Source organism: Suricata suricatta, chromosome 8, assembly GCF_006229205.1.
Source record: "Suricata suricatta isolate VVHF042 chromosome 8, meerkat_22Aug2017_6uvM2_HiC, whole genome shotgun sequence".
NCBI lineage: Eukaryota > Metazoa > Chordata > Mammalia > Carnivora > Herpestidae > Suricata > Suricata suricatta.
This window is the reverse complement of record NC_043707.1, coordinates 104,551,886-104,579,245: the sequence shown is the minus strand read 5'-3', so window position 1 is coordinate 104,579,245 and position 27,360 is coordinate 104,551,886. Positions and strand designations below refer to the sequence as shown.

Sequence of the window (27,360 nt, the reverse complement as noted above, 5' to 3'; positions counted from 1 at the left end):
GCTCCTTAAAACAACAGATTCTTAATCTGGGCAAATATTCCCTTCTCAGAACAAAAGATCACTCAACTGGACAAATCCTTCCTTATCAAATAAAGTGTTTACTTATCAAGACTTGCTTTAAGAACCCAGCCTTCATGTCCCACTAATCCGAAACTTTGATATCACAAACTTTGTCAATTAGAATCCCTCATTAAAAGTCCTACCTTAAAACACTGGAGCTCAGACCCTAAAACCCTATCCATATCTGCCCTTAACCTTCTCCTTTCAGAGACACTACTCAGACTGTCCAAGTGGTGGCTCTCCTCTAAAGCATTATGTCAGAAACTCAGCTCTGCTTGATATCAATAGATTACTTATTCTGATGGTTTTGGTGAGTCGGCAGTCGACAATCCTAACAGTCTACTAAGATATAAATAGACACCCACTTGCTGCCACTGCTAAAATCTTCAACTGAGAAACTATACTCTTCTGAGACTTCATGAGCTTCCCTCCTGTGAGTCTCTGACTGCAATAGTGAGGTGAACGAATCTTGGTGTTGAGTCTGGGCTCTGATTTCCTTTTGTTAAACTTCCCAAATGCTTAGTTACTTTGTCTTCCAGGATGCAGAACCCTTTACTAATCTCGTCATTATCTGATCAGACTGGAAAACTTGTATCCCGGTGGCTGTCTGTCTTTTTTATTAACAATACTAATATATATCTATCTTTGTGACTTTTTGTTGTAAGTCTAACACGTTGAGCTAACAAATCCATTCTGAACTTGGATGAAGAGGCTCTGAAATTCTCATCACACCACAATTCTTACAGTAAAAACTCTGCCCTGGGTCACTTGTCAAAATATCATAAAAACTTCTTCAGTTTTTCCTTGTTTTCTCCATGGGAAAAAACACCTAGAGGAGAAATTGCTGTTAAGCCTCCCATCTTCCTAGAATTGCAGATCTGTCAGGTCTCCTATTTGAGACAACTGCTAGGTTGGGGCACGCAAATCACGCAAAGAATGCAAGCAGCACATTGACCAACATTACCAGACTTGTGTGTTGGTTTTAGTTTAGGTCCATGCCCTCTCCGAGTTAGACTCAAGCTTCTTACATGTATTCACACTATAGTCTACGCAAAGAAATTGCTCTGCTGTCAGGGTGGCAGGATCTTCACAAAGCTTGCCTGGCAGGACTCGGCACAGCTCAAGACTGAGAACTGCTCTTTACCCTCCAGTTTCCCCTTGTCCAAGTCAAAGCACTTATTTCCCCAGATATCCTGCTTCTGCTCTAACAAAGTATATTAGAAATGGGGTTCAGATAGAGTGGGAATGGGGAGAAGTCATGTCAATTCACAGGTCACTGGGTCATAAGAAGTCCCATTTAGATCTGATGGACTGGCCTATCCATCACCCAAAGATCCTGGCCTTTAAGCTAAATTCAAGTGGCTGCAGGGAACTTTGAGTGGTCTTTCTTGAGGAGGACATGATTATGTTCTATGTGAGGGAACAAAGGTATGCAGAGATATTTGGTGGCCAGAGGGGCAGACTGTGTCAGATATGGTTAACTGTCCACTAAAATTTATGTCCTTTCTTATGTAGTATAAGATTAGTGGGAACTGGCTCCCTACACAGGAGCTCTACTTACTAGCCACTCTCCTCTCTGTGCTTCTAGATATGGCCATGTGACCAGTTCTTGTCAGTGGAATATAAGAAGTGACTTAGGCACTTCCAGAATTTCAAGAAACAGGTGCACTGGACTGCTAATGAGAAATAAAACTTATATTGTGTTAAAACATTGTAATAGTAAAGTTTCAGAACATCTAGCATTACCCTACTACATTGAGTGAGTTAAAATCTAGAGGTAGAAATGTAGACATGACCTGGACAAGGAAGATAGTGATGACATAATGGAGCACAAGCAGTAGGAGCAGCCAAATTATAGGCAATACAAAAACCTAAGCAGAAAATTCTGATCTTGATGTGATATTCATTCATAAGTTCAAATACTATGTAAGTGTCCACCAGATACCACACACCTGGCTATCAAAACATTAAATTTACTTTCATGAGTTTAAGAAGACATATAAAATCCATATTCTGCCAAGCCAAAGAGGCATCCACTGTAATAAGGCAATGCTAAGGCTTGTGCGAATGTTAAAAGTGATATTAAAGCTACCAGAAATCAACCATATATTCCACATGTATTTCACAATTTTGCCTAAAGCAAGGTCTGTTTCTCCAGTTCCACTAACGTGATTTCCTCTCTCTTTTAAAGAAACATAAGGATTCTTGAGTTTTGAGAGTTCTCAGAAAATTCATTTTCTCCGAATAGTTTAGGAGTAATGGATAAGGAAACGGTAGTAATGTTCATCAGAATGTCTAGCAGTGAAAGGAAGGAGAAATATAGGATGATAAAGACATAGGGATGCAAACTGAGCTCTTTTTCAGGAGATTTGCAGAATTTGTTTTCTGTCATTTAAGATAGGGATAAAAATTCCTGTTCAATTTATAAAGCTGTATATAATGTATAAGCTGTATATAATGATATAATCAATAAGAAAAGCTTTAAAATTAGAACCCATTCTACAAATTTAAGTTGTTTTTATTATGTTTTATGGTCAAAATAAATAAATGCAAAGGTGTTAATATGATAAAGAAGGCAGAGTAGAAGGAAAAAGAAAGTGGGCATTAATAGAAAGATTGAAGTAGAGATGAAGACAACTGAGAAAAATTCCATCTACATCTGACATTTTTTCTGATGAAGTAGAATATGAAGTCATGTATGGAAAATGAGAAACAGAGCTTAGAAATTCTAGACTGCAGAATCAACAAGAGAATAAAATGATCAAGCAGCACTGAAGGCCAAATTGAAGCTAGAAAGGATGTATTAATTAATTAACTAATTTATTGATTTATTTATTTTCTTTTATAATTTATTGTCAAGTTGGAGAAAGGATGTATCCATAAAGGCCCAGGTAAAATGGGTTCTATAAAGCTTTCCAGAAATATTCTGCTATTAGATATACAGCCATTCATTTATTCAGATACTGATTACACATGACATCATTGATTTTTCAATCTTCAGTCCAAAAAAGCCCCTGCAATGGACAGAATTATGTCTTCCCATAATTCCTATGTTGAAGCTCTAACTTCCACTGTGACTGCATTTGAAGTAAGAATTCAGTAAGGTTAAATGAGGTCACATATAGGTGAGGTCCTAAACTGGAAGATTAGCGTTCTTATAAGGAGACACCAGACTTGGTGTCCTCATGTGCACACACACTCTCGCTCTCTCTGCTCTGTGAGGACACAGTGAAAAGGCAGCTGTCTAATGGCTGGCACCCTTATCTTTTCTATTTCCCTGCCTTCAAAACTGTGAGAAAATAAATTTCCATTGTTTAAGTCACCCAGACTGTGGTCTTTATTATAGGAACCCAAACTAAGACAGTCCTCTTGTTAAAAATGGAAACTTTGTATTGCCCTCTTTCATATCTTGAAATGAAATGTATTAAAAATGTGACTTATGGGGTGCCTGGGTGGCTCAGCTGGTTTTTGATTATGGCTTAGGTCATGATCTCATTATATCTGAATGCAAGCCCCACATCAAGCTCTGTGCTTAGGATTCTGTCTCCCTCTCTCTCTCTGCCCCTCCCCTACTTGCTCTCTCTTTCTGTCTTTCTCAAAAATAAATAAAAATAAACTTAAAAATATTTTTAAAAATTAAAAAAATAAAAATGTAAGTTACATACCACTTTCCAAAAAAAAATCAGTGAATTGTCTTAAATGTAGTATAGAGAATTCAATGAAACATGACTTAAAATACACACTTGAATACATAAACGTCAAATATGACTACTCTAGAAAATATAATGAATGTTTGCACTCACACAAATAAGTTTAGAGTTTTAAAATGTTACATTTTAAATGTAACAGATCATGGGGCACGTGGGCAGCTCAGTTGGAGGAGCATCTGACTCTTGATTTTGGCTCAGGTCATGAACTCACAGTTCATGAGTTCAAGCCCTGCATCAGGCTCTGCACTGCAGGCTCGGGATTCTCTGTTTCCCTCCTTCTCTCTGCTCTTTCTTTGCTCACACTGGCTCTCTCTCTCAAAAATAAATAAACATTTAAAAAATACAAATAAAGTGTAAGAAGATCCTAAGCCATTCCATACAAGAAAACCAGGAAAATAAGCTGCTGTATACTCCATCATGGTATAATATCATACCATATATTTTTAACAAAACAAATATAATCTTTATAACATATTTACATTCCTATAAAATACACTGTATCTCAAAACAATGTAAAGGTATTCTGTGTTTTATGGAGAGTTACACCGGCTCTAATAATTATGAACATGTTTTTCACCTCTATTATGGTCAGTGAAACAGCTGAAAGCCATGTGAGACATAAGAATTCCTCAATGTTTGGAATTGTCCCATTATTGGTAGAATATCTCATGTCCCTGATCATTAAATATTAAGAGTACTTCCCTTCAATGACTGTAATAACAGTCCCTGTTAATGTCTAAAATGCCACCTTGAGAGTGGTACAATGTCCACCGAGAACCAGTGTATTGAATGAACGCCTGTTATACACCGGCGTAGGGAAGTACACATGGGGGAGAGAAGCAGCCAATGAGTCAGGTGGAATAATGGTAGAACAGAAAAGACATGAAACTAAAAGAACACGAGTGTTTATGAGAACTGGTTATAATGCACTCAGGGTAAAGAGAGGTGAGTTTGGCCAAAAGAATATACAATGAACAAGCAACTACAAATCTTAAAAAGGGAGGCAGCAAATTTAAAAGACAAGGAGAAATAGGCAAAATAGAAAATAAGGATGTAAAAAGCCATTACCCTTCTGTAAAGAGCCTCCACTGAAATGACACCAGTAGTTTCTCATTTCTCCCAGGACACTGCACTTATTCCAAATCTCAAGATGTTTTAACATTGCTTTTCTTCTCTATGCAAAATATATTTCTCAATAGAATTTAGGCAAAGTTCCATTTTTCTAGAAATTTTTTTGCAAGCACTCCCACATTTATGACATTTTTCCTTGTAGAAATCCTATTGTTCTACTACCTGAATACTTATTACCCAGCTACTACGTGCCATAAGAGGAACCTTTATTCCTTCAATAGAAAAGATAGCAGTGCTCAAAACTATATATACTTCTATGAAAATCTACCCCTTGAATACAAAAATAATCCTGTGAGCTTACTTACCACCCACTGCCTTACAAGGGTAGTATGAATGATCAACTTCTACTCTAACTCTGAAAGTAAAGAATTCAGAGATGGGGGCGCCTGGGTGGCATCCATCTTCGGCTCAGGTCATGATCTCACCGTTCGTGGGGTCAAGCCCCACATCGGGTTCTGTGCTGACAGCTCAGAGACTGGAGCCTGTTTTAGAAATGTATGAAGACAGGCTTATCCCTTAAGTGGGCCAACTAAAGTGACTTCCCTGAGCCCCATGAAAGACAGTGGATATTATGTTTTTTGACCTACATGTGTGTGCACACACACATATATTACACACACCAGTGTGCACGTACATGAGTATGTGTGTGTGTATTTGAATATATTCCACATAACAGGGCAGGTCTGTACCAGGTGAATTATGCCAAGCCACACTCCTCTAGCGTCAGCCTTAAACAAGGGCACAACAATATACAAATGCTATACAAACGAAAGTTCCACCAATACAAATGCTATTATATTCATGGTTGTACTAGTGGTTCTCAAATGCCAATCCTTGGATAGATGGCCAAGAACACTGCATCAGAACCACCTGGAAACTTGTTAAAAAAAAAATTCCATTCTCCATTGTCAGTAATTTCAATTTAGTACCTGGAGTGAATTTTTATAAAGTTCCACCTAGATGATTATGATACTGTTAGCTTTGAGCCCTTAGTCAGATAGTGCCTTGACTCATTACTTAACTTTTATCATGCTCAAAGCATGGCAAAGTACTCAAACTATGCTAAACTATGCTATGTAGTGCCAGTAAGCACAAAAAAAATAAAATAAAATAAAGTAGCAAAGGTTTGATTTTTTGGTTTTTGTATTGTTTTCTAAAATACAATGACACTCCTTATCAAGAAGCTTTCTCTTAGAAAAGACAAACTCTGAGGCAATGCTTCTCAATATGGAGGACACAAACTACCAGTGGTATAGCAGATCATTTAATATGGTGTTCCAAGTGATTTTAGATGACCTACAAGATTATTTTATATGGCACGTGGCGATACACTAAATCACACTGAATTACAAAGGAGAAAATGTATTATCTTTTCAATTCTATTTCAGTCAGAAATCCTCAGTTAGTTATAGTTGTGTCTTCTATACCTATCATTGCTTATTTCATTTTAAGAAATAGAGGACATGCCTCTGAGCCTTTGGAAAACAACTATTTTCTACCCTGAACTTAGTAACACTGTTGTTTTCACTGTATACTTTAGCACTGTCATCCATTTAAAACATAGGATATTGATTTTTCATTTATAGTAGTGAGATAAATAAAAAAGTGAATTTAAAGAAAATAGCATAAATTGCATGCATATCCTGTTAAAATTATGAGGATACTCTATGGATGACTGAAGTTTAGAAATAGTACTGTGTTAAGTATTCCTAAAAGTTATAATCAATTCTCTAAGTCTCTCTCACACACATATACACACATATATACACACAAACACATTCAATAAGTAATTAATCTAAATGAATAATCAAAAGCCACAAATTATTGTAGGAAAACATTCAATGAAAAGTCTATTCTACCACTTGACAATGTAGCCAAAATAATGATATTCCATGATATAATGATTATTGTTTGTGCATTTTCTCGACTAAATGATTATGATAATTTCTGACTATACATATAAGAAATGTGCATATACTTTTATGTGGAAGCCAGGACAATTACCATTCTGTAATTTATAGTATATACCTTATAATCCTTGGGTCTGTAGCAGCCAACATGAGAATGTTCTGTAAAAGGATGTATAAAAGAATTAAACTATTAATATTTCATCTTAAAAAGAAAAAATTTTGGTTCCATTTTTGGTTTTTGCTACTATTCTATTTCTATGATTATAATTTCATATACCAGTTTTCAAAAATATCTTAAAATCCATCAACAATATTATATAAATAGAGATGATATACAACAAGTTAAAATCTGTATCAGTTCTGGGTGGCTCATTCAGTTAAGCATAGTTGTGTCTTGATTTTAGCTCAGGTCATGATCTTGCAGTTTGTGGGATCAAGCCCCACACTGGGAGCTGAGCTGGCAGCACAGAGCCTGCTTGAGATTCTTGCTCCCTCTCTCCCTCTCTGCCCCTCCCCTGTTTGTGTATGCTAATGCTCTCTCTCTCAAAACAAATAAACTTTATTTTAAAAATATGTATCAATTCTTCAGTAATTAAGTGATTTCACAAATACAATTTTCATTTGATTAGGATATGTTGGAATATAGACCGGAATAATTTTTTGTTGCTAATCCAATTTGCCTATATGAAATGGATAATCTTTAACTGATAAACCAGTTTATGATGAAATATATTTTGATTATTTACATTTGATAGATATTGTCAAACTGTATGTGTTCCCATTCTTGGGTCCATGCTAGATTGGAGCGAGTATCATGGAAACAGGCCCAGCTCTAGAGTGTGGCAGCTCAGGTAGAACCCAGCCTGAGTGTACAGACCTTGTTGACAAACAGATCTGCATTCCAGTCCAGTCCCCAGCACCTCCTGTATAACTTCAGCCTCATTATTTAACCTTTATAAGTCTCAGATTCCTCATCTGTCTCATAACTTGCTTTAAATATTATATTAGATATCACATGTAAGGCAATAAAATAAATGCTATTATTAACACCATCATCAACATCATTACTGCCAAATTCTAAGTCAACAAGTCTAGCTGCAATTTCTGATTCTACCACTTATCAAATATATTACTTTGGTCAAATTATAGAATTAATCTGTGTTTCATTCCTCATTTTAAAAGTATGAAGACAATGTCTACTTTGCCTCAGAGAGTCATACTAGTTATTAAACTAAACAGCTTATAAAAGTTTCTAGCACAGTATCTGTAACAAAGTAGATTATAAAACTATTCTAAATCTCTCCCAGGGTAAGGACCTCTATATTACAGATGCAGATTTTGGGGTTTTACTCATTAGTTAAAGGACTTAACTTAAGTACTGTAATCTCTGTATATGGACATTCAAACACATCATGACCACAATTTACAATTCCTCTTTCCACCCATTCTAGTCAAAAGCACTCTAACATTCCATATTTTACTTTCCCAAACCACTGTATCCAAAAAAAAAAAAAAAAAGACTAATAGAGACCTAGTCTATATTCAGTCAATTAATTACCTATCTTTTATGGCACAAGATCTTGTTTGGTTTTCAAGTGCCCTGAATCATTATAGAGAACAGCTGAAACATCAGTGTCTCTCACACAAGGCTAACTTCACCATGTAACTCAGTAAGACTCAACTTATTTCAAGGGCTTTTCAAAATTACAAATAAAAGAAATCCCAGTTCAACTCCTCTTCCATAAAGTCTAATAATGTACAACATGGCCACAGGAGCAGGAGAAATAAAAGAATGATAAGGACATAATGAACCTAATTCTCCACACATGTTAACTTTGAAAATTAAGGTAATAATTTCTGAACTTGGTATATGTTCTTTCTTGCAGCTAATGTAATATGAAAAGTATCAGTATATTAAAACATTTATAAACTTACCCTAATATGACATATTTATAATTTTTTTATTTTTAGAAATCAAGCTGCTACTGAGGTTCCCAATGTTTGCACTACATCACCCTTACTAATAATTACTAACTATATTTTAAAAGCAGGAGATAAAGGAAATTAAAAAGTCATGGCCCGTAGTCCTGGAATACTTGTAATTTATTTTGGTTAAGTTATACAAATTTGAATAATAGCACCATAAAAGTAGAGGTGAAGTCAGAATGGTACAAACAATTAATGCAATTAATAAGTCCTATCAGAGATAAATTTTTCAAAACTAAAGCAATCAGACAAAAATTCCTAAAGGAGGAGAAAGCTGACTTGGACCTTACTGCATGGGCCACACTTAATAAAAGTATGATGAAAAATTAAAAGCTAATTCAGATTCTGTGTATAATGTGATGTGTGTGCACGATCTTGATCAACTTTGACTTTACTTCTTTAAACCTCAGGTTTCTTCATGTGTAAAATAATAGTTTCTAAAATTCTTGAGATTACTTAAACTAACCAATGAAATATTAGTACTTAAAATAGAGGCCAGAAGAAAATACACATGCAAAAAGTGTTAGCTATAATTTGGTTCTCTAATAACCTCATGAAATAGATGTTATGACCTAATTTTATATCCTCCCCAAATTCATATGTTGAAGCCCTAACCCCACAAACGCATGTGCTTGCATGCTCCCCCTCTATCTCTTTCTCCACGTGCACAGAAAGGTCAGGTGAACATAGAGTGAGATAGCAGCTTCCTACAAGTCAAGAGAAGAGACTTCAGAATGAAACCTACTTTGTTAGCACCTTGATCTGGGATTTCCCAGCCCCCAGAACTGTGAGAAAAATAAATACCTCTTGTTTAAGTCCCCAGGCTTTGGTATTTTGTTATGGCGGTGTGAGCAGACTAATAGAATACATGACACTAATAACTGCTTTTTCTACTTTATACTTCAGGAAGTTGACTTCCTATATAGCTAAAAAGTAATGGAACTAAGGTCTTTGATTAACTCATACAAGAGAATAAAAAGTGCCTAATTTAGTCTCAAAAATTATATCAGATTCTGGATTTGTTAACAAAATAAGTGTGATATATAATTAAATTAGTCAAATTATCAAGTAATGACTAACCATATGGGTTAAAAACACAATATGGCAATCAGTCATCAGAATATTTCCTTAGCAACCATCTACTATTGGGATGCCTGGGTGGCTCAGTCGGTTAAGCAACCATCTACTATAGAAAGTAAGATCCACTTTGTATGAAGGTCACCACCATCCTTACTGGGAGCAGTCTTATAACTTAGAGCCTTTGCATCCTTCCTCTCTCCACAGTTGACCCTCATTCAACAGGCTCAAATATGAGTCAGTCTTAAAGCTCAGCATTTCTGTATCAGCTCATTCTTTCTATCAACTTCATTCTTGAGCCCCATTCTGATGGTTACAGCCAACATGTGTTTCCTATGAGTCAATTCCTATCTTGGCAACCTGTATACTACCCTACCTTGAAGGATACTATCATCTTCCTTTTTCATAATTTCAAGGAATTGAACTCCATTCTGGTAGTCAATGCTACTCTATTGAAAAACGTTCCCGTTGATGAATACAAATACCTATGAACCTTCAAAGAGCATGCCCCTGGAGTCCTTTATCAGCAATTACCCTACTGCTAACCTAATGCCCATTTAACACCCTAAGGTTGGCTTCTGCTTTCCTGTGAATCTTCACGGAGCACACAGCCACGCACTTGCTATATGCCAGCCTCTATAATTGGAAGCAAAGCTAAGATGTACAGCTTTATAAAATTTTTTAACATTTATTTATTTTTTAGAGAGAGAGAAAGAGAGACAGCATGAGCTGAGAAGAGGCAGACAGAGGAAGATGCAGAAGCCAAAGCAGGCTCCAGGCTCCAAGCTATCAGCACAGAGCCTGATGTGGGGCTCAAAGCCACAAACTATGAAATCATGACCTGAGCCAAAGTCTGGCACTTAACAGACTGAGTCACCCAGGCGCCTCTAAGATGTCCAGCTTTATAAAATAAAACCAGCATTTCATATCCCTCAGGGGATCCAACCTTCTAAAAAGGAAAGACACATAACATGTGTTTTCTGTTTCTGTTTCAATTGTGATACATTGACTGGAAACTGTTTACTCTGACCTCTGATGTTTTCATCTTTCTTATTACATTACTAATTTTGTCTAAAGTCTCAGTGGAAAAAGACTTAGACTTTCCCCCTCACTATTTTTTTCCTGTCTGAAGTTTAGCAAACATCAAATTTATCAGTGACTGGAAGAGTGATGGTCATCAAAAAAGATAAATAAATATCTAAAAAGCACATGAAGAAAACATTCAATGTCATTAGTTAAGTATAAATTACAATTGTAGTGAGACAAAGGGAATAACAAGTGTTGTAAAAGCTGTGGAGAAATTGTACCATCACACAGTGCTGGTGGGAATGGAAAATGGTACCGTCGTGTTGGAAAAACAGCTGGCAATTTCTTAAAAAGTTAAACATAAATTTACTAGATAAACTGACAATTCCATTCCCAAGTATCTACTCAAAAGAAATAAAAAGATGCATCTCTGCAAAGACTTCAATGCAAACGATCAAAATAGGATCATTCATAATAGCCAAAAATTTGATTGCTTCTCGGCCTTTTGGCTAAGATCAAGTGTAGCGTAACAGCCAAAAAGTTGAAACAATCCAGGGACTCAGGATGGGAATATAATTTACCAGAAATGGGTATAAGGAAACTCTTCTGGTTATTTTTTAAATGGATTGCGGCAATTTTACAATGTTGCAAATTCAAAATCCTTGTTTTGTGCTCAAAACAGGTGACTTTTATGATATCTAAGTTACAGCTTACCAAAGCTGTTAAAAAAGTTTAATAAATAATAAAGAAATGAAGAAACTAAAAAAAAGGAATTCCTGAAAATGACACAGTTCAGCTGCCCACTGCTCTATGAGATGAGGAGGCACACATTTAATTAAAAGCCTAAACAAAATAGTTTGCTAATAAGTATAAACATGATGACTATATGCTATTTTACTCAGAACAGTAAAATGTTACCATTTATTGCTCTCTACTCAAGTTATGACATATTACGGTTTGGAATGTAATTTCTACTTTATTTTACTTTACAAACAAAAATCATCAAACAAGGGGATTAGTGGAAGCTCATAAAAGAAAGATTACAATCTTAGGTTTAAATGAAATTCATAAAAGAATCTTCAATGAAGGTAATAAGAGATATTTCATCCAAAGGGGAGACAGAATCTAATGTCTTTTCAAATTCTAAGCAAATAAAAAAGGGGCCAGGATGATGCCCTCAATTTCTTCTTCAAAAACATCAATGACTGGATAAAGCTTACCAACATTTTTGCAGCATAAGGCATGCTGCATCTCTTCAAAAGGACTGCAAGATTGGAATGATCCACTATAGAAATTCCAAAGAAAGAAAATGTGTTTGAAAAAATGTATCTTAAAAACAAAGTACAACTGAGTGGAAGTAGGGAAACTAGTAGGAGAGAGGTAGGAGGAAGGAAGTTGTGGGGAGAAGCCCTGGACCCCAAACTGACCAGGGCTGTTCTGGAACTCTCCAACAAGCCATTTAACTTGTCTAGGCCTCTGTCATTTTTCTTGATCAAATATAGTTAAATGCATCCTCATGCATTGACCAAAACAGTCAATGAAGGTAAAATGGTATCCTATAAACACTTACAAAATTTTAGGCAAGATAATTTGGCAAGAAAATGTTTAAGAATTTCCATTGAAGTAAAATGGTCACTAGTGAAAATTCACTCTTTCATAAGTGACTCTAGCATAAGAACTTCCCACATGTATGTTGATAACAGATGAGACCCCAAAACACAACCATCAATTGTCAGACAGGAAGAAAGTAAAAGAAAATAAAGGCAGTCAAAAGAATAGGGACTTTATAGAGAAATGAAATGAAAATAATCTTTATAGTAGAAAGGCAAGTAACAAATGTACAAAGAATAATAGAATTTTTAAAAATCACTGTTTGGCAAACTTTACAGCAATAAATTATTTCAAGCAAGAATCATCAATATATGCTAAAGGGGTCAAAGTAACCAGATATAATAGTCTCAGAGTTATCTCCCCATTAATCATAAAGAGAAGACATAGCACCTTTGTGACAGAGAAACCTAGCAGACCCCATCTAATTAAGTGAGCAAATGAGTACCACCTGTAACAAAGCAATATCACATACTTCCTGGTATGTTGCAGGCATCACTTCTGCTGCGTTCTCGGGGGAATGAATAATCTGAATCTAATCATGAGGAGAAATCAAACAAACCCAAACTGAGAGACATTCTATCAAATAACTGTCCTGAACTCTTCAATATTATCAGCGTCAAACACAAAGAAAGATTAAAGAACTGATCCATTTTAAAGAAAACTAAAGACACATGGCAACTAAAGGCCATGCATGATGTGGAATTTCGTTTGCTATAAAGATATTATTAGGACAAGCAGCAAAATGTGATTTAAGTTTATAGATTAGTTATTATTATTATACCATTGTTAATTTTCTGCTTTTCATAACTGCATCACATAAGATAGTATCTGTAATAGTCTCCTCAGGCTGCCATAACAAAATGCCACAGACCAGAGGGCTTACACGCCAGACGTCTATTTCTCATTGTTCTGGAGACTAGAAGTCTGAAATCCAGGTGCCAGTGCAGTCAGGTTCTGGAAAGGGCTCTGGTCTGGTCTGAAGGTAGCCATCTACCTACTGCCTGTGTGCTCATAAGGCAGAGAGAGAAAGCAAGATGTCTGGTTTCTCATGATCCTATCATGAGAGCCCCACCCTCCTAACCTCATCTGAACTTAATTATCTTCCAAAGGCCCCATCTCCAAATACCAGCACATTTCAGGTTAGAGTTGTAGCATAAGAATCTTGGAGGGACACAATTCTGTGCATAGCAATGTTCCTCTCAAAAGAAAGTTTAGGGGTGCCTGGGAGGCTCAGTAGGTTAAGCATCCTACTTTGGCTCAGGTCATGATCTCACGGTTCATGATTTCGAGTCCTGTGTCAGGCTCTGTGCTGACAGCTCAGAGCCTGAAGCCTGCTTCAGATTCTGTGTCTCCCCCTCTCTCTGCTCCTCCCTGCCTCATGCTTGCTTTCTTTCTCTCTCTTTCTCTCTCTCTCAAAACTAAACATTAAAAAAATTAAAGAGAAAAACTAAAATTTATATACAAACATACATACAGATTTGGAAGCAGGGAGGGGGAAGGAGGCAGAAAGAGGAAGAGGGAAAGCAAATATCAGCATCTGAGGATTCTGAATGGTATATGGGGATTCTTTATACTATTTCAACTTTTAAGTATGAAATTATGTCTACATAGAAAGTTAAAAGAAAAAATATGGACCTTGCTAATGGCCTGTCTGATTGTACTTCTACATAGGTAGCTGACTGTGTCAATCAAAAGTTACTGGAAACTTTAACAGTTATGCTGGCAAATGTATTATAATTGTCGAGAGACATCAGACACTTCAGTGCATTCAAAAAGCATCTTCTAAAGAAACATCTACATTGGAGTTATTTTTTATTTTCTTGTTAAACTTTATCTTCCATGGCAATAAATTTCTTCCAAGAAGGGAAACAGTATAACATCCATTCCCAATTTCATATAATCTGATATTATGGTTATAAGAGACTTATTAATTGCCACATTTATCTCCCTGTTAATACTAAAAAAGCTAAATAAAGGAAGACAAATTCTGCATGTTCTCAGAGAAGAACACTTCATTTCTGCATTAAAAAAAGAGATTGTGCACTAGTTTAGAAACAGAAAGATATGGGAGCTTACTATAAGTTATGATTGTATTTTTCACTGTCTCATTTTTCTTCTATGCCTTTATCAGTGTGTAATGAATCCACTTAAAGGCTGCTGAGGAATGTTGCTGATCAATTAGTCAATGAGTATAGACAGCACTCAAATATCCCTAATGATACAATACAATTTAGTCTTCTTCCTAAAAGTCATCTTCACATTGAGCTTAAGAAATAATTTATCTAACCATTAGAACCAAGACCTTTGATGAAATAGATTCTTATAAATTAAACATAAAAGACATTATCTTTTCAGAAATATAATAATAAATAGTATTATAATGACAGCTGAAAATTACTAAGACCTGCGTGCTAGAACATTTTACATGGTCACATTTACTGTGCTATCTCCATTCTTTAATATACTGATGATCAAAGTAGTTAAAATGATTTGTTCAAGAATGTCCAATTTATAAATAAGTGACAGATCAAGTATTCAAATACATGTGTAATTGTATGTCCAAAACCCATAATCTTGAACTTTTTACTATGGTGCTTCCCAAATCTTTTCCACAAACTAAGGAGTATATGTCAAGGTAGGAAAATAGTTCCACGGTCAAATAAACTTAGAAACTGTTGAGCAAAACAAAATCAAGTTGTTGTTTTCAACTTAGAAGTTATGAAGTCTTTAATTGCTACTCTGTATGTTGAATTTCAAAGAGGGAGATTAGTTTATAGCAGCAAAAATTCTATTATTTTAAGAGTACCTATATGTGTGTCCCACAAGTTGTAAAAAGGAGCACTATGCCTTATTACCTAATAATACAGCAAAGATTCTACTTTTGTTCATCAATGCCAAGTTAAAGGCTTGGCTGTAGCCAAGGCAAGTAAAGCAATGAGGAGAAATGACTTCTAGCTTACCATTGTGCATCCTGGACCATCCATCTCTTTCACAATCTCTGCCAGAAGATCCAAATAAAGCATCAGTCCTGGGACTTGGAGGATCAACCTAGAAGAAGGGTTTAATAAAGTCAAAAAGAACTTAAATGTTCTTTCAGTCTCCTGGCACCAGAAAATCAACTCAAGTACGTAGACTGTAGTCTTCAGGGTAATGTGATAGTGCATTATGGTTCAGACATGTTCCAAAGCCAGAGGTTAGTTGAGTATTTTGCTATTCATATTTAAACAAAATTAAAATTTAACTTCAGAAATTTTTAATTATATGTTGAGTCTACTTTCAAATGAACAGATTTATAGTTAAAATGTCCATTACCTGTTGCCTAGATGGCTTTCCATTACAAAGTTACAAAAAGAGGAATCTATTTTGCCACATTTATAAAGCAAGTTTAGCCATTTGCTACTTATATAGATGTTGAATTCAAAAAGTGTCATTATTTGGCAGTTCAGAGCTCATCCTGCAGAGTGCTTCATAGCCTACACTTAACAACAGTTAAACATGTTGGGGAGAGGGAGGGAGGCAAACCATGAGAGACTCTTGAATACTGAGATCAAACTGAGGGCTGATGGGAGTCGGGGAGAGGGAAAGGGGGGTGATGGGCATGGAGAGGGCACTTGTTGGGATGAGCACTGGGTGTTATATGGAAAGCAACTTAACAATAAACTATAAAAAAAGGACCCTCAGCTAAAAAGTGGGCAAAGAACTTAAATATACATTTCTCCAAAAGACAAACAAATGACCAATAAGCACAAGAAAAAATGTTCAATATCACTATCATTAGGGAAATCAAAATCAAAATCATCGTGAGAGATATTACTTCATGATGTAAACATACTTAATGCCACTTAAAACTGATTAAAATGGTAAACTTTACATTGTGTATATTTTACCATAAACAAAAATTAAATTTTAAAAAAAGAGAGTGAAAAGACAAGCCACAGAATGAGAAAAAAATATTTATAAATTATATCTGATAAGGATCTAGAATCCTAACTATAAAAGAAAATTCACAGCTCAACAACAAAAAGATAAAGAACCCAGTTAAAAATGGACAAAGAACTTGAATGAACATTTCTCCAAAGGAAATACAGAAATGCCTAATGAGCACACGAAAAGATGTTCAACATCATTACCTATTAAGGAAATGCAAAACAAAACCACAATGGAGGAAAAAAAGAAGCTCACAATGAGAGATAAGGCCATACCCCCTAGGATGGCTATAATAAAAAGAAAACAAAACAAAATAATAAGTGTTAGTGAGAGGTGGATAAAGTAAAGCCTGAAACATTGCTGGGGACAATGAAAACTGGGACCACCACCGTGGGAAACAGTCTGACAACTTCTCACCACGTTAGAAACATGCATACTACGTACCACGTGGCCCAGCAATTCCACACCTAGGTATTAAAACAAGCACTTAAACAGGTACTCACATGGAAACTTGTGTGTTAACATGCCTAGAAGCACTATTCACATAACCCAAAGGTGAAAAAAGCCCGTCTATCAACAGAAGAATGGATAAACAAAATGTGGTGTCCATACAATGAAATATTAGTCAACCAAAAAAGGATCAAGTACTAATACATGCTATACCATGAATGAAACTCAAAACACTGTGCTAAATGGAAAAAGGCAGACAGAAAGGTCTACGTTTTGGATGAGTCCACTTAGGTGAAATAGCAGAATAGGAAAATCCACATACAAAGTAAGTTAGTAGTTGCCAGTGGCTGAGGAGAGGGAGAAATGGTGAGTGAACGCTTCATGAGTACAGGGTTTCTGTTAGAGATGATGAAAAAGTTCTGCAACTAGATAGTAGTGACAGTGCACAATCTGAATGAGCCACTAAAGTATATACTTTCAAATGGTTGAAATGGTAAATTTTATGTTACAAGTATTTTACACAATAGGAAAAAAAAGATCCTGTTCTGTATAAACAAAAAAGAAATTAATTCCGCTTCACTTTTCTGGAATGGTTGTGCCAGTTTGTTTGGGAGCATGTTAGTTGCTTTCTTGAAACTGCTCCTTACTCTTTATGACTGTTTTTCACACAATGTATGTAAAACTAGAATGTCTTTCCTACAAGTATTAACTTTTTACATGTGCATGTATGAAATTAAAATGTCATCAATTTGCTAAATGCTTTTATTTATTTACTTGTTTGTTTGTTTTACTGTTGATATTGGAGAGAGAGACAGAGACAAGAGTGTGAGCAGGGGAGGGGCAGAGACACAAGGAGACACAGAATCTGAAGCAGACTCCAGGCTCTGAGCTGCCAGCATGCAGGGCTTGAACCCATGATCTGTAAGCTCATGACCTAAACCGAAGTCAGACGATTAACTGACTGAGCCACCCAGGCACCCCTGTTAAGTGCTTTTAAAAATCATAAACAGTTATGGCGGGAAAAGACATTTCTATGCAAATACAATTGGAAAAATCCAGTTTCCTATGTAATAACATAAGCAATTTCCAAGTGTAAGCATAGGAGTACATGTATTTTTTTTCTGTTCACTGAAAAGCTGCAAGGCAAATCTCTTAAATAAAGACATTAAAGTTTACACCAAGCAGGATTAAGATTATTCCATTTTGAACACTGATGTGAAAAACAGTAATTTAATAAGCATTTTAAGAGCAGTTATTTCCCTAAACAATTTTGTTTTGTGGCTAACTCCTAATAAATATTACTGGTTATCTTTGTACATAGGCATTTTAATTAAAATGCTACTATTCCTTCAGGTTAGAATTTAATATATCCTTTCTTTTCAACTTAATTTACAACTGTGAGCAGTCATAAAATTAAAGGTTTTCAGAAACTTACATCAAACAGGCAAATAAATCTTATCTGGATATGGTTCAAAAAACAACAAAAAATGTGACCAGAACCTATAAACAAATTCTATAGAAATAAGACAAATGTAATCACGATAATCTCAATGAAATATTAGCCTTTAAAAGTAACTATTATAAGCTTGCTTTTTATAATTAAAAAAATCTGTTACATTAGTTTAAAACAATAAAGGACTCAAAGTCAAAATATAAAAATGGAATGAAATGTTCCTTAAATGTAATTCACCTAATTTTTTTAGATGTCACACACACAAAAATCTAACTTTTCAGGTGGTGTATTTTTTAAAAACCTATTAGACCATCAAAGGAGCATATTGACATGTTTACATTTATATTTGCATATTAGAATTTACAAAAAATGAATTAGACATTAAAGTAAGAAATAGGTATGTTGAGGTGGCTCAGTCAGTTAAGCGTCCAACTCTTGATTTTGGCTCAGGTCATGACCTCACAATTCGTGAGTTCGAGCCCTGAATTGGACTTTGTGCTGATAGCGAGGAGCCTGCTTGGGATTCTCCCTCTCCTCCCCCTCTTCTCCCTCTCTGCCCTTCCCCTTTTCATTCTCTATCTTTCTCTCTCAAAAATTGATAAATAAACATTTTTAAAGAAAATAAATAACTTTATATAATCCCCAAAGTCATTTTGCTTCTACAGGAATTTAAACCTTAATGTTCATTATTGTTATTATATATATTTATGAGAAATTTTTATTAATTTAGAAGTTTTTATTAAAGAAATACTTTTAAAATAAAAACTCTTTGCAAAATCTATGAGAATTCTAAGTCCTTTATTACATATTCTGAATATTAGCCAAAGTCTACTTAACTATCATATGAACATAAGTTCTAAGCTTATACCATATCAAAAGCAGGCTTCTGTATAAAAGGATTAGAACTATACAACCCTAAGTTAACTCTCTTCACTTTCAAAGGCCTTTCCATCCCCATCAAATAATGATTTGCTTCAAAGATCCATTATATAAGGTTTACCTAAGGGACATAGTATCAAAGGAAACTTACTTTTCATTATAATTTTCAAAAAGGCTAGAAAAGGGGAGTCTTCTTTTTTACAAAGAAAAGTCGGTCCTCTTTCAACACCCTCCTCTGCCATTTTAGCCCTAATGTCAATTACATCTAAGTACAATTTGTAGAGTTATTACACTGTCCAGTGTATAAAAAGAAAGGAAATGGGTACTTAAAAGACTTAACATGGCATTTGTAACGGAACTTCATCTCTGCCAGGTTTAAAGACTGACAAAAGAATGTTCTTTTACTCTTAGCGAACTTTCCATTTTAGATTGTTAGGCTAACAGTTCAGGAAAGAAAATTATTAATAGAAGCTAGAAGTGAAAGAAGTTTCAAGAATAATATTTTAGTGAAATAGATTAGATCAGTTTCAGGTGGAAATGTTTAAGAGAACACGTACATGTCTAATCACAAATGGAGGTTTATCGGTTTCTTTTTTGAATTCATAGGGTCCCAGATTTAAATGGGCCAGCCGCCGCCTGGTGTCTTCAGATAGCTCACACATGCGTCTTTTTGTGTAGGGAGATGGAGAGTGTGATTTTGAAGAAATTGTAGGCTGTTCGTAGTTTTTTGCATTTATGCAATATTTATTTCTCTCAGGTGACTTAGATTTTTTCTTCTGTGATCTTGATGTTCTGCTTTGCAGTCTGCCGTGTGATTTTTCAACTGGAGCCGTATGGTAAATAAATTTATCCTAAACATACAAAATAAAAGTTAATTTAGGCAGAAGACATATGCAGAAATATATGTAGATATATCTATATATAAACCACAGGTAGGAAAACTTTCTTTAAATTAAGGCACATATAATCTATCAAAGCCAACTAGATTAGTTTTTCCAATGTATCCTAGATAATTATTTGTCTCATAGTTAATAAAGTATATGATATTAAGTCTAACAAGCCCAATATTTAATCATTTGAAAAATCTAAGAAACAAGGTCAGGAAAATTAGTCTTCAACATGCTAAAAAATGAATGTAAACATTGGGTTATCATTTATAATAAAAAGTATACAAGTAATTGGCTACATAGTTTAAGAGGACCCTCTTTAGTAATGTTACAAATACACATGGCTAATTAGTTGTTTATGAAATCTTTATAGAGAAAATATAAAATAGGTTTCATTTATACTGCTATGATTATATATATACGTACAATGCAAACATCTGAAAAAGAGCTTTATACATGTCTTCATGAAATGCATTACTTGGATTACACAAGGTGATTAGGATTTTAAGATCTCTTTCAAACCAAACCTTTATGATTCCATGACCAATAGCCATTCTATGTTTTTATAAATGTAAAAATACATGAAAGACATTAAATTTTAATGACTAGTATCCTGCTAGTAAAATTGGTTAGTCGTCTAAAATTTTTAAACACAAATGTTATATTTCCAAAGTTCTTTGCATTATTAGGATAACATTTTATTTAGTCTTTGCCTTATAAGTGCCTTAAAATTTGGACTACTAGGAAATAACATAAGACCTCTTCATTCATTATCTAGATTTTAAGATTTCCAATATTAGAGAAAATGGACAGAGAATATTTGTACTTCTTACTTTAATCATTTTTAAAGCCTATCAATCCTACCTCCCTCTCTACTTTCTCCCTTCCCTACTCCCTAAGGGTATCTATTCTAATAAGACACAAATGTGACATAGAAGGGAAAAGAGTCAAACATTTTTAAAAAGTAGATAAACAGGAAAAAATATTTTTTCCCAATTGGAAAAATAAGTCTCTGAGTTTCATGCAAACCCAGCACCATCTATTTCCTTATCTTCCTTCTGCAGCCATTGATATGCTCCCAGACCTTCTCCCACCTTGTTCAATGACATCAACAAGTCATTTAGACTTTTTCTACCTTATCACATTTCATCCATCTCTATGACATCACGCTGATGCACAGAAGCAGGAATGTTAGCACATGCAAGGACCTTTGAGGTTTAATAAAGTGTTCAAGCAGTAGAGATTTCTAAGACCTTGGACTCAGACTTCTATTTCTCAGCTTTAATTACCTTTCCTCACCTCATCTTAGATTTCATCATTAGGCAGATCCATTGCATCCCACACTCTGAAAATCCCTTGCTGACTGAAACTACTTTTCCTCACCATACTTCTTTTGTTCTCGCTGAATTCTCACTGAATCGGTCTTCCCCTCCTCGCCTTCTGACTCCCTGGACTCTTTTCTCCAAACCTTCACACATTTTTAATATCTCTTACCTCCAGACCCAGATGAACCCATAGTCATCTATTTCTTATTTAAAAAAATTTTTTTAATGTTTTTTATTTATTTTTGAGAGACCTAGAGAGACAGTGGGAGCAGGGGAGTATTAGAGAGAGAAGGAGATACAGAATCTGAAGCAGGCTCCAGGCTCTGAGCTAGCTGTCAGCACAGAGCCCAAGACGGGGCTCGAACCCACGAACTGAGAGATCATGACCTGAGCCAAAGCCGGACGCTTAACCAACCGAGCCACCCAGGCACCCCAATAATCATCTATTTTAACAGTGCTATAAAGTTCCTTTGATTATACCAAATCTAAAATAACTAACCCCACCTTCTTTCTTCATTAGTTTTCGAAAGTTAAATACTAGCATAGGAAGTTATATGGTCTATCTCGTACAGATATATGCTGCCTACCTCTATCCAATTCTCAATGCATCCTGTTCCTGCCCAGTAAAAATGAAAATAGTGGCTGTTATATGCTGTTAACACAGTGGGTCCCTCTGGCCAACAGGATAATAGCATGCGACATAAGGAGAGTCTTGAAAAGTGTTATCCTCTTTTACTCCTTTTTGACAACTGTCCCGGCCTCCATGTGAACGAGCCCAAATTAGGCTGCTAGATGACGAAAGTCTTCTGGGCACTGTCCCAGCTAAAATCAAGCCAATTATATTCCAGAAATATAAAGTCCTTCCCAGACCCAAAACTCAGCCAACTGCCAGACATGAGTGAAGCTCCTGGATCATTCAGCCTCAGCCTCGCCAGTTCAAGCCAAAATAACCACCCAACCGACCCACAGAACCGTGAGAAACATTTTATTTTAAGCCTCTAAGTTAGTGTTGCTTTTCACACAATAAACACTACCTGATATAGCGGACTAACACACATATTAATAAAACCACTACTGACATTTAACTCATTCATAATAAATTCCACTTTTAGTAGGTAAAAACTGTAAGTAGAAAAAATCAGTTTTATTTCAGAAAATCACAATAATATGCTTAACATTTTCATTCCATTCAATTGGTGACAAAACATCAATTTGAAAATAATATACCACAAGGAATAAAGATCATTACAAATATTTGTAAGTTTAAATAATTTTATAGTTTCTTTCACTTAGTCTCTTTTAAAAACCAAAATGGTTTGTCTTATTCTTATGTTTGAACCTGAAAGTGCTGCATCGTAGCCATTAAAGTTTTAATTTTAAAATTTAATTGAATTTAATTTTAAAATTCTGGCTGTTAACATTCAAAATTTGAATGTTTAAGTATGTACGCGGCTGCGCCCACCAGGTAATGTTTTCGATCCCGTATTGTGGCTGCGGTCTTCTCTGCCGACTACCTTAAAACCCAAAACCTCAGGAGCGGCCGCCGAGCCGATTACGCGTCACAGGCCAGGCGCACTGCGGACATTCTCTAACCTAATACTTCAGGCGGCTGATGAGGGACTGGAACCCGGACCTGTCTAATTCTGAGGCGTATTTTCTTAAACACTGTCTGACACTGAAGCTTATCCTATTATATCTGTCCAATAAATAACAAACATGAAATGGCAAGTTAAAAAAAAGGAGTAAGTCTTCCCAAAATTTTACAGAGGAAAACGTTAATTCCTAAGTCCGATGAAAGTACCAATGGGGGGTAAGTTTACGTTTAGAAAGGACGCTTCCACCAAGCGTACACTTAGAACAGGTGTGCTTTTCTGTGCATATTCCATACTTCATCCTTTTCTACCCACCAGAAGGCATACCCCAATGAGGAGAGAAAAAAATTGTCGGACTCAGGATAAAACATTTTTAACAATTTACAAATATGCACAGTACATACCTCAAAACAAGTCAGTAATATCTCTGCATTTGGCAACCACAGGTTATTAGATCTCTACTAGCTGCATTTCGGCTTGCGTTTCAAAGACAAATGACTATAGCCAGACTGGCATCGCAAGTATCTTGTCAACATAAGAATGATCCCCTTGATAATTTTATATAATCATGCTTTACCTTCTTAGCTTATGTCACAGTTATCATCCTCAGCAAATTTACTCTAAAACCAAGGGTACAATCAATTAACACCCCACTTTTCCCATCATGGGCTCACTCCTGCCTTGTTTGGGTCCTCAGGGCTTTATATGCTCCTGGCTTCTCCTCATAGGCTGTCCATTGTTACCTAATCATAATGCAACTGCATATGAGTGGTTCCTAGACATTATTAGATAACTTGTGGACAAGGCAGTAAGATGCTCCTGCTGACTCAGTGAAAAGTTAGACCAGAATGAAAGATTAGGTCCATATATCTCACTTTACTGAAGGCAGTTTTTACGAATATAAAGAAGGTACTTAGGTCGCAGTGTCCGAGCTTCCCTTAGTCTGACAGCATCAGTACGGCCACCAAACCGAGCAAGAGTCATTTAAGGAATGAGAGACACTCAAGAAACCACACTCACTAAACACCAATATCCCCACATGAAAACCTCTGGTCACATTTGCTAAAAAGAGTCCTCTGAACTTTTTGCAATCACTGTAACTTCTATAAAATATATAGAAGCCTCCCATCTAGTTCTCCGTGAGACTTCTTGATCTCAACATCTTTCTGGTAGACCAGTTTCTTTGCATTAAGCAAAAAAAGCCAATGACATTACAAAATAATAATAACATCGTGGCACCCCATCTACCATGTATACCAAACTCTGCACTCTCACATTTAGGATGCAGTTGAACTGCTAAATACCTTTAGTAATTATTTTGCCTAAACTCCAGATTGATCCAAAAAAATGAAATGAGCTGCAGTCAAAATAAAAGAATAATTCTCTCCAAATGTCTGTAACTATGAATAAATAAGTTAGACCATTAAATACTTTAAATAAATGATTTGCACCTGAGTGCGGCACTTCCTTGAGCTTATCAGACACTCAGTAATCACTGAGGTTGTAGAAAATTCCAGCTTGGGAGCAATTCCCTGGGGGATAAAAGGAAAAAAAGGTATTATTATTTCAATTTCAGAAAAAATATAATTATTAGTGATAAATCTATGATCTGAAGTAACAAACAATTGTCAAGTTTATCTATTTCATTTGTTAGTTTGACCTTCCTACTAAAAATAAAGACAACACAGTGATGCTAAATATTAGCAAGAAACAGTTTCATTGCTGATGATTCCTTTACAAGTGACTATTTTGCCCTTATGTAAAAAAGTAATATTTTTTCCATTTTCTGGTATTTTCCTGTCAAATTATTCTACGATTTTTAAACTATGATACAATAATATTAAGCCATAAATATGTAAAAACACTTAAAGGATTTGAGCTCTTTTTACTTTTACAAACTAAGACATACTTAATTACACAGTCAAGAAATACTTTGGTGGTACCTAGGTGGCTTAGTTGGTTAAGCGTCTGACTCTTGATTTCGGTTCAGGTCCTGACTTCACTGTTCATGAGATCCAGCCCCACATCAGGGCTCCGTGCTATTAGCTTGCAACGCTTGGGATTCTCTCTCCTCTGTCTGCCCCTCGCACCCTCCTCCTCCCCCTGCTTGTGCTCTCTCCCTCTCTTTTCCAAATTAATTTAAAAAAAAGAAAAGAAAATACTTTGGACAGTCTCATGTTTAAAAAAATTACACCTTCTAGATACGTAGTCCTTGAAAACAGAAGAGAGATAAGTCTCTACCAATCCCTCCAACATTGCTTCCCATAATATATGAGTTATACTCAGATCTATGAACGAATCTGGCTTCCACTTCTTGTAACATTTCAAACATCAGTTTGAACACTGTTTTGAAACAAGTGGAGACAAATGGTAAAATTCAAAGGAAAAGAGTCACAGAGCACCTGCCAAAACATTTGGAATCATACAAATCACAAATTCACCAAAACATTAAAAGATATTGTGTATGCCCACTGCAACTTCATTCTCATATAGAAGTCAGATATTTGTCCTCCACTAACCCAGCCTTTGACCTACACAGTTGAGAATTTCAACCATCACACATTACAGAAAAGGTAAATATGAGTAGTCTAAGAATTAACCAAATGATTGTTTTTCTGCAATCACCTTTTATTAATGATGCCACCATGCCTACATCTTAGTTATCTATTGCTATACAGCATATTATTTAGCAGTTTATAACAAATGTAAATGCTCAATATCTCACATAGTTTCTGAGTCAGGAATCTGGCAGAAGCTGAACTAGGTTCTGGCTCAAAATCTCTCCTGAGATTGCAGTCAAGACGTTGTTGGGGCTGCTTTATCTGAAGGTTTGCCTGGGGTGGGAGGATCTGCTTCCTAAGAAGGCTCATTTACACAGCTGTTGGCTGAAGGCCTCAGCTCTTTTCTAGCTTTTAGCAAGAGACCTCAGTTCAACACATAAACATCTTGAATGTCTTCATGACAAGGCAGCTAAATTCTCCCAAAGCAAAGCAAGGAAAAAAGCCACAATCGTTATTACGACCTATTCTCCTAACAGTGTCACATCTATTCCATTCTACTCATTATAGTCCTGAAAGACAACCCACATTCAAGGACAAAGTAGTTACACTTCATTTTCAGCAGAGGACTATCAAACATTTTGTGGACATACTTTATTTTATTTTTTAAAAATTTTAACGTTTATTTTTAAGAGAGACAGAGAGCAAGTGGGGGAGGGGCAGAAAGAAGTGACAGAGAGTCAGAAGCAGGCTCCAGGCTCTGAACTTTCAGCACAGAGCCCAATGCAGGGCTTGAACTCACAACAAGGAGATCATGACCTGAGCCAAAGTCAGATGCTTAAACAATTAAGCCACCCAGGTGCCCCTTATTTCATTTTTAATGTTTTTTTTAAATAGTTTATTGTCATATTGGTTTCCTTAGAACCCCCAATGCTCTTCCCCATAAGTGCCCTCCTCCATCACCACCACCTCTTTTTCCCCCTCCCCCATCTCCTTCAACCCTCAGTTCATTTTCAGTATTCAATAGTCTCTCAAGTTTTGCATCCCTCTCTCTCCCCAACTCTCTTTCCCTCTTCCCCTCCCTCTGGTCCTCCATTAGGTTTCTCCTGTTCTCCTGTTAGACCTATGAGTGCAAACATGGTATCTGTCCTTTTCTGCCAGACTTATTTCACTTAGGATGACACCCTCGAGGTCCATCCACTTTGCTACAAATGGACAGATTTTATTCTTTCTCATTGCCATGTAATACTCCATTTATATATATACACACCACCTCTTCTTGATCCATTCATCAGGTGATGGACATTTAGGCTCTTTCCATGTTTTGGCTATTGTTGACATTGCTGCTATAAGCATTGGGGTACATGTGCCCCTATGCATCAGCACTTCTGTATCCCTTGGGTAAGTCCCTAGCAGTGCTATTGCTGGGTCATAATGGAGTTCTATAGAGAGTCTCTTGAGGAACCTGCACACTGTTTTTCAGAGCAGCTGCACCAGTTTACATTCCTACCAACAGTGTAGGAGGGTGCCCATCTCTCCACACCCTCGCCAGCATCTATAGTCTCTGGATTTGTTCATTTTAGCCACTCTGACTGGTGTGAGGTGGTATCTCAGTGTGGTTTTGATTTGTGTTTCTCTGATGATGAATGATGTTGAGCATCATTTGCCTGTAGGCCATCTGGATGTCCTCTTTGGAGAAGTGTCTGTTCATGTCTGGGTTATTTGTTTTTTGAGTGTGGAGTTTGGTGAGTTCCTTGTAGATTTTGGATACTAGCCCTTTATTTGATATGTCATTTGCAACTATCTTTTCCCATTCTGTCAGTTGCCTATTAGTTTTC

The 27,360-nt window shown here is 35.9% G+C and overlaps 1 protein-coding gene and 1 pseudogene across 3 annotated transcripts in view; one reads left to right on the top strand and one right to left on the bottom strand.

Annotated features, from left to right (window-relative positions):
* SPATA6 (spermatogenesis associated 6) overlaps positions 1–27,360 on the bottom strand; it is a 142,968-nt gene that overhangs the window by 52,052 nt on the left and 63,556 nt on the right. For all 3 annotated transcript variants that reach the window (XM_029949473.1, XM_029949474.1, XM_029949475.1), the window contains exons 6-9: positions 24,476–24,556; positions 19,778–20,071; positions 15,472–15,559; positions 6,930–6,970 (exon numbers count right to left, since the gene is read on the bottom strand). In XM_029949473.1, the coding sequence (XP_029805333.1) occupies positions 6,930–6,970; positions 15,472–15,559; positions 19,778–20,071; positions 24,476–24,556 (504 nt within the window). The remainder of the gene's footprint in view (positions 1–6,929; positions 6,971–15,471; positions 15,560–19,777; positions 20,072–24,475; positions 24,557–27,360) is intronic.
* Positions 11,390–11,564, top strand: LOC115300472 (annotated as a pseudogene).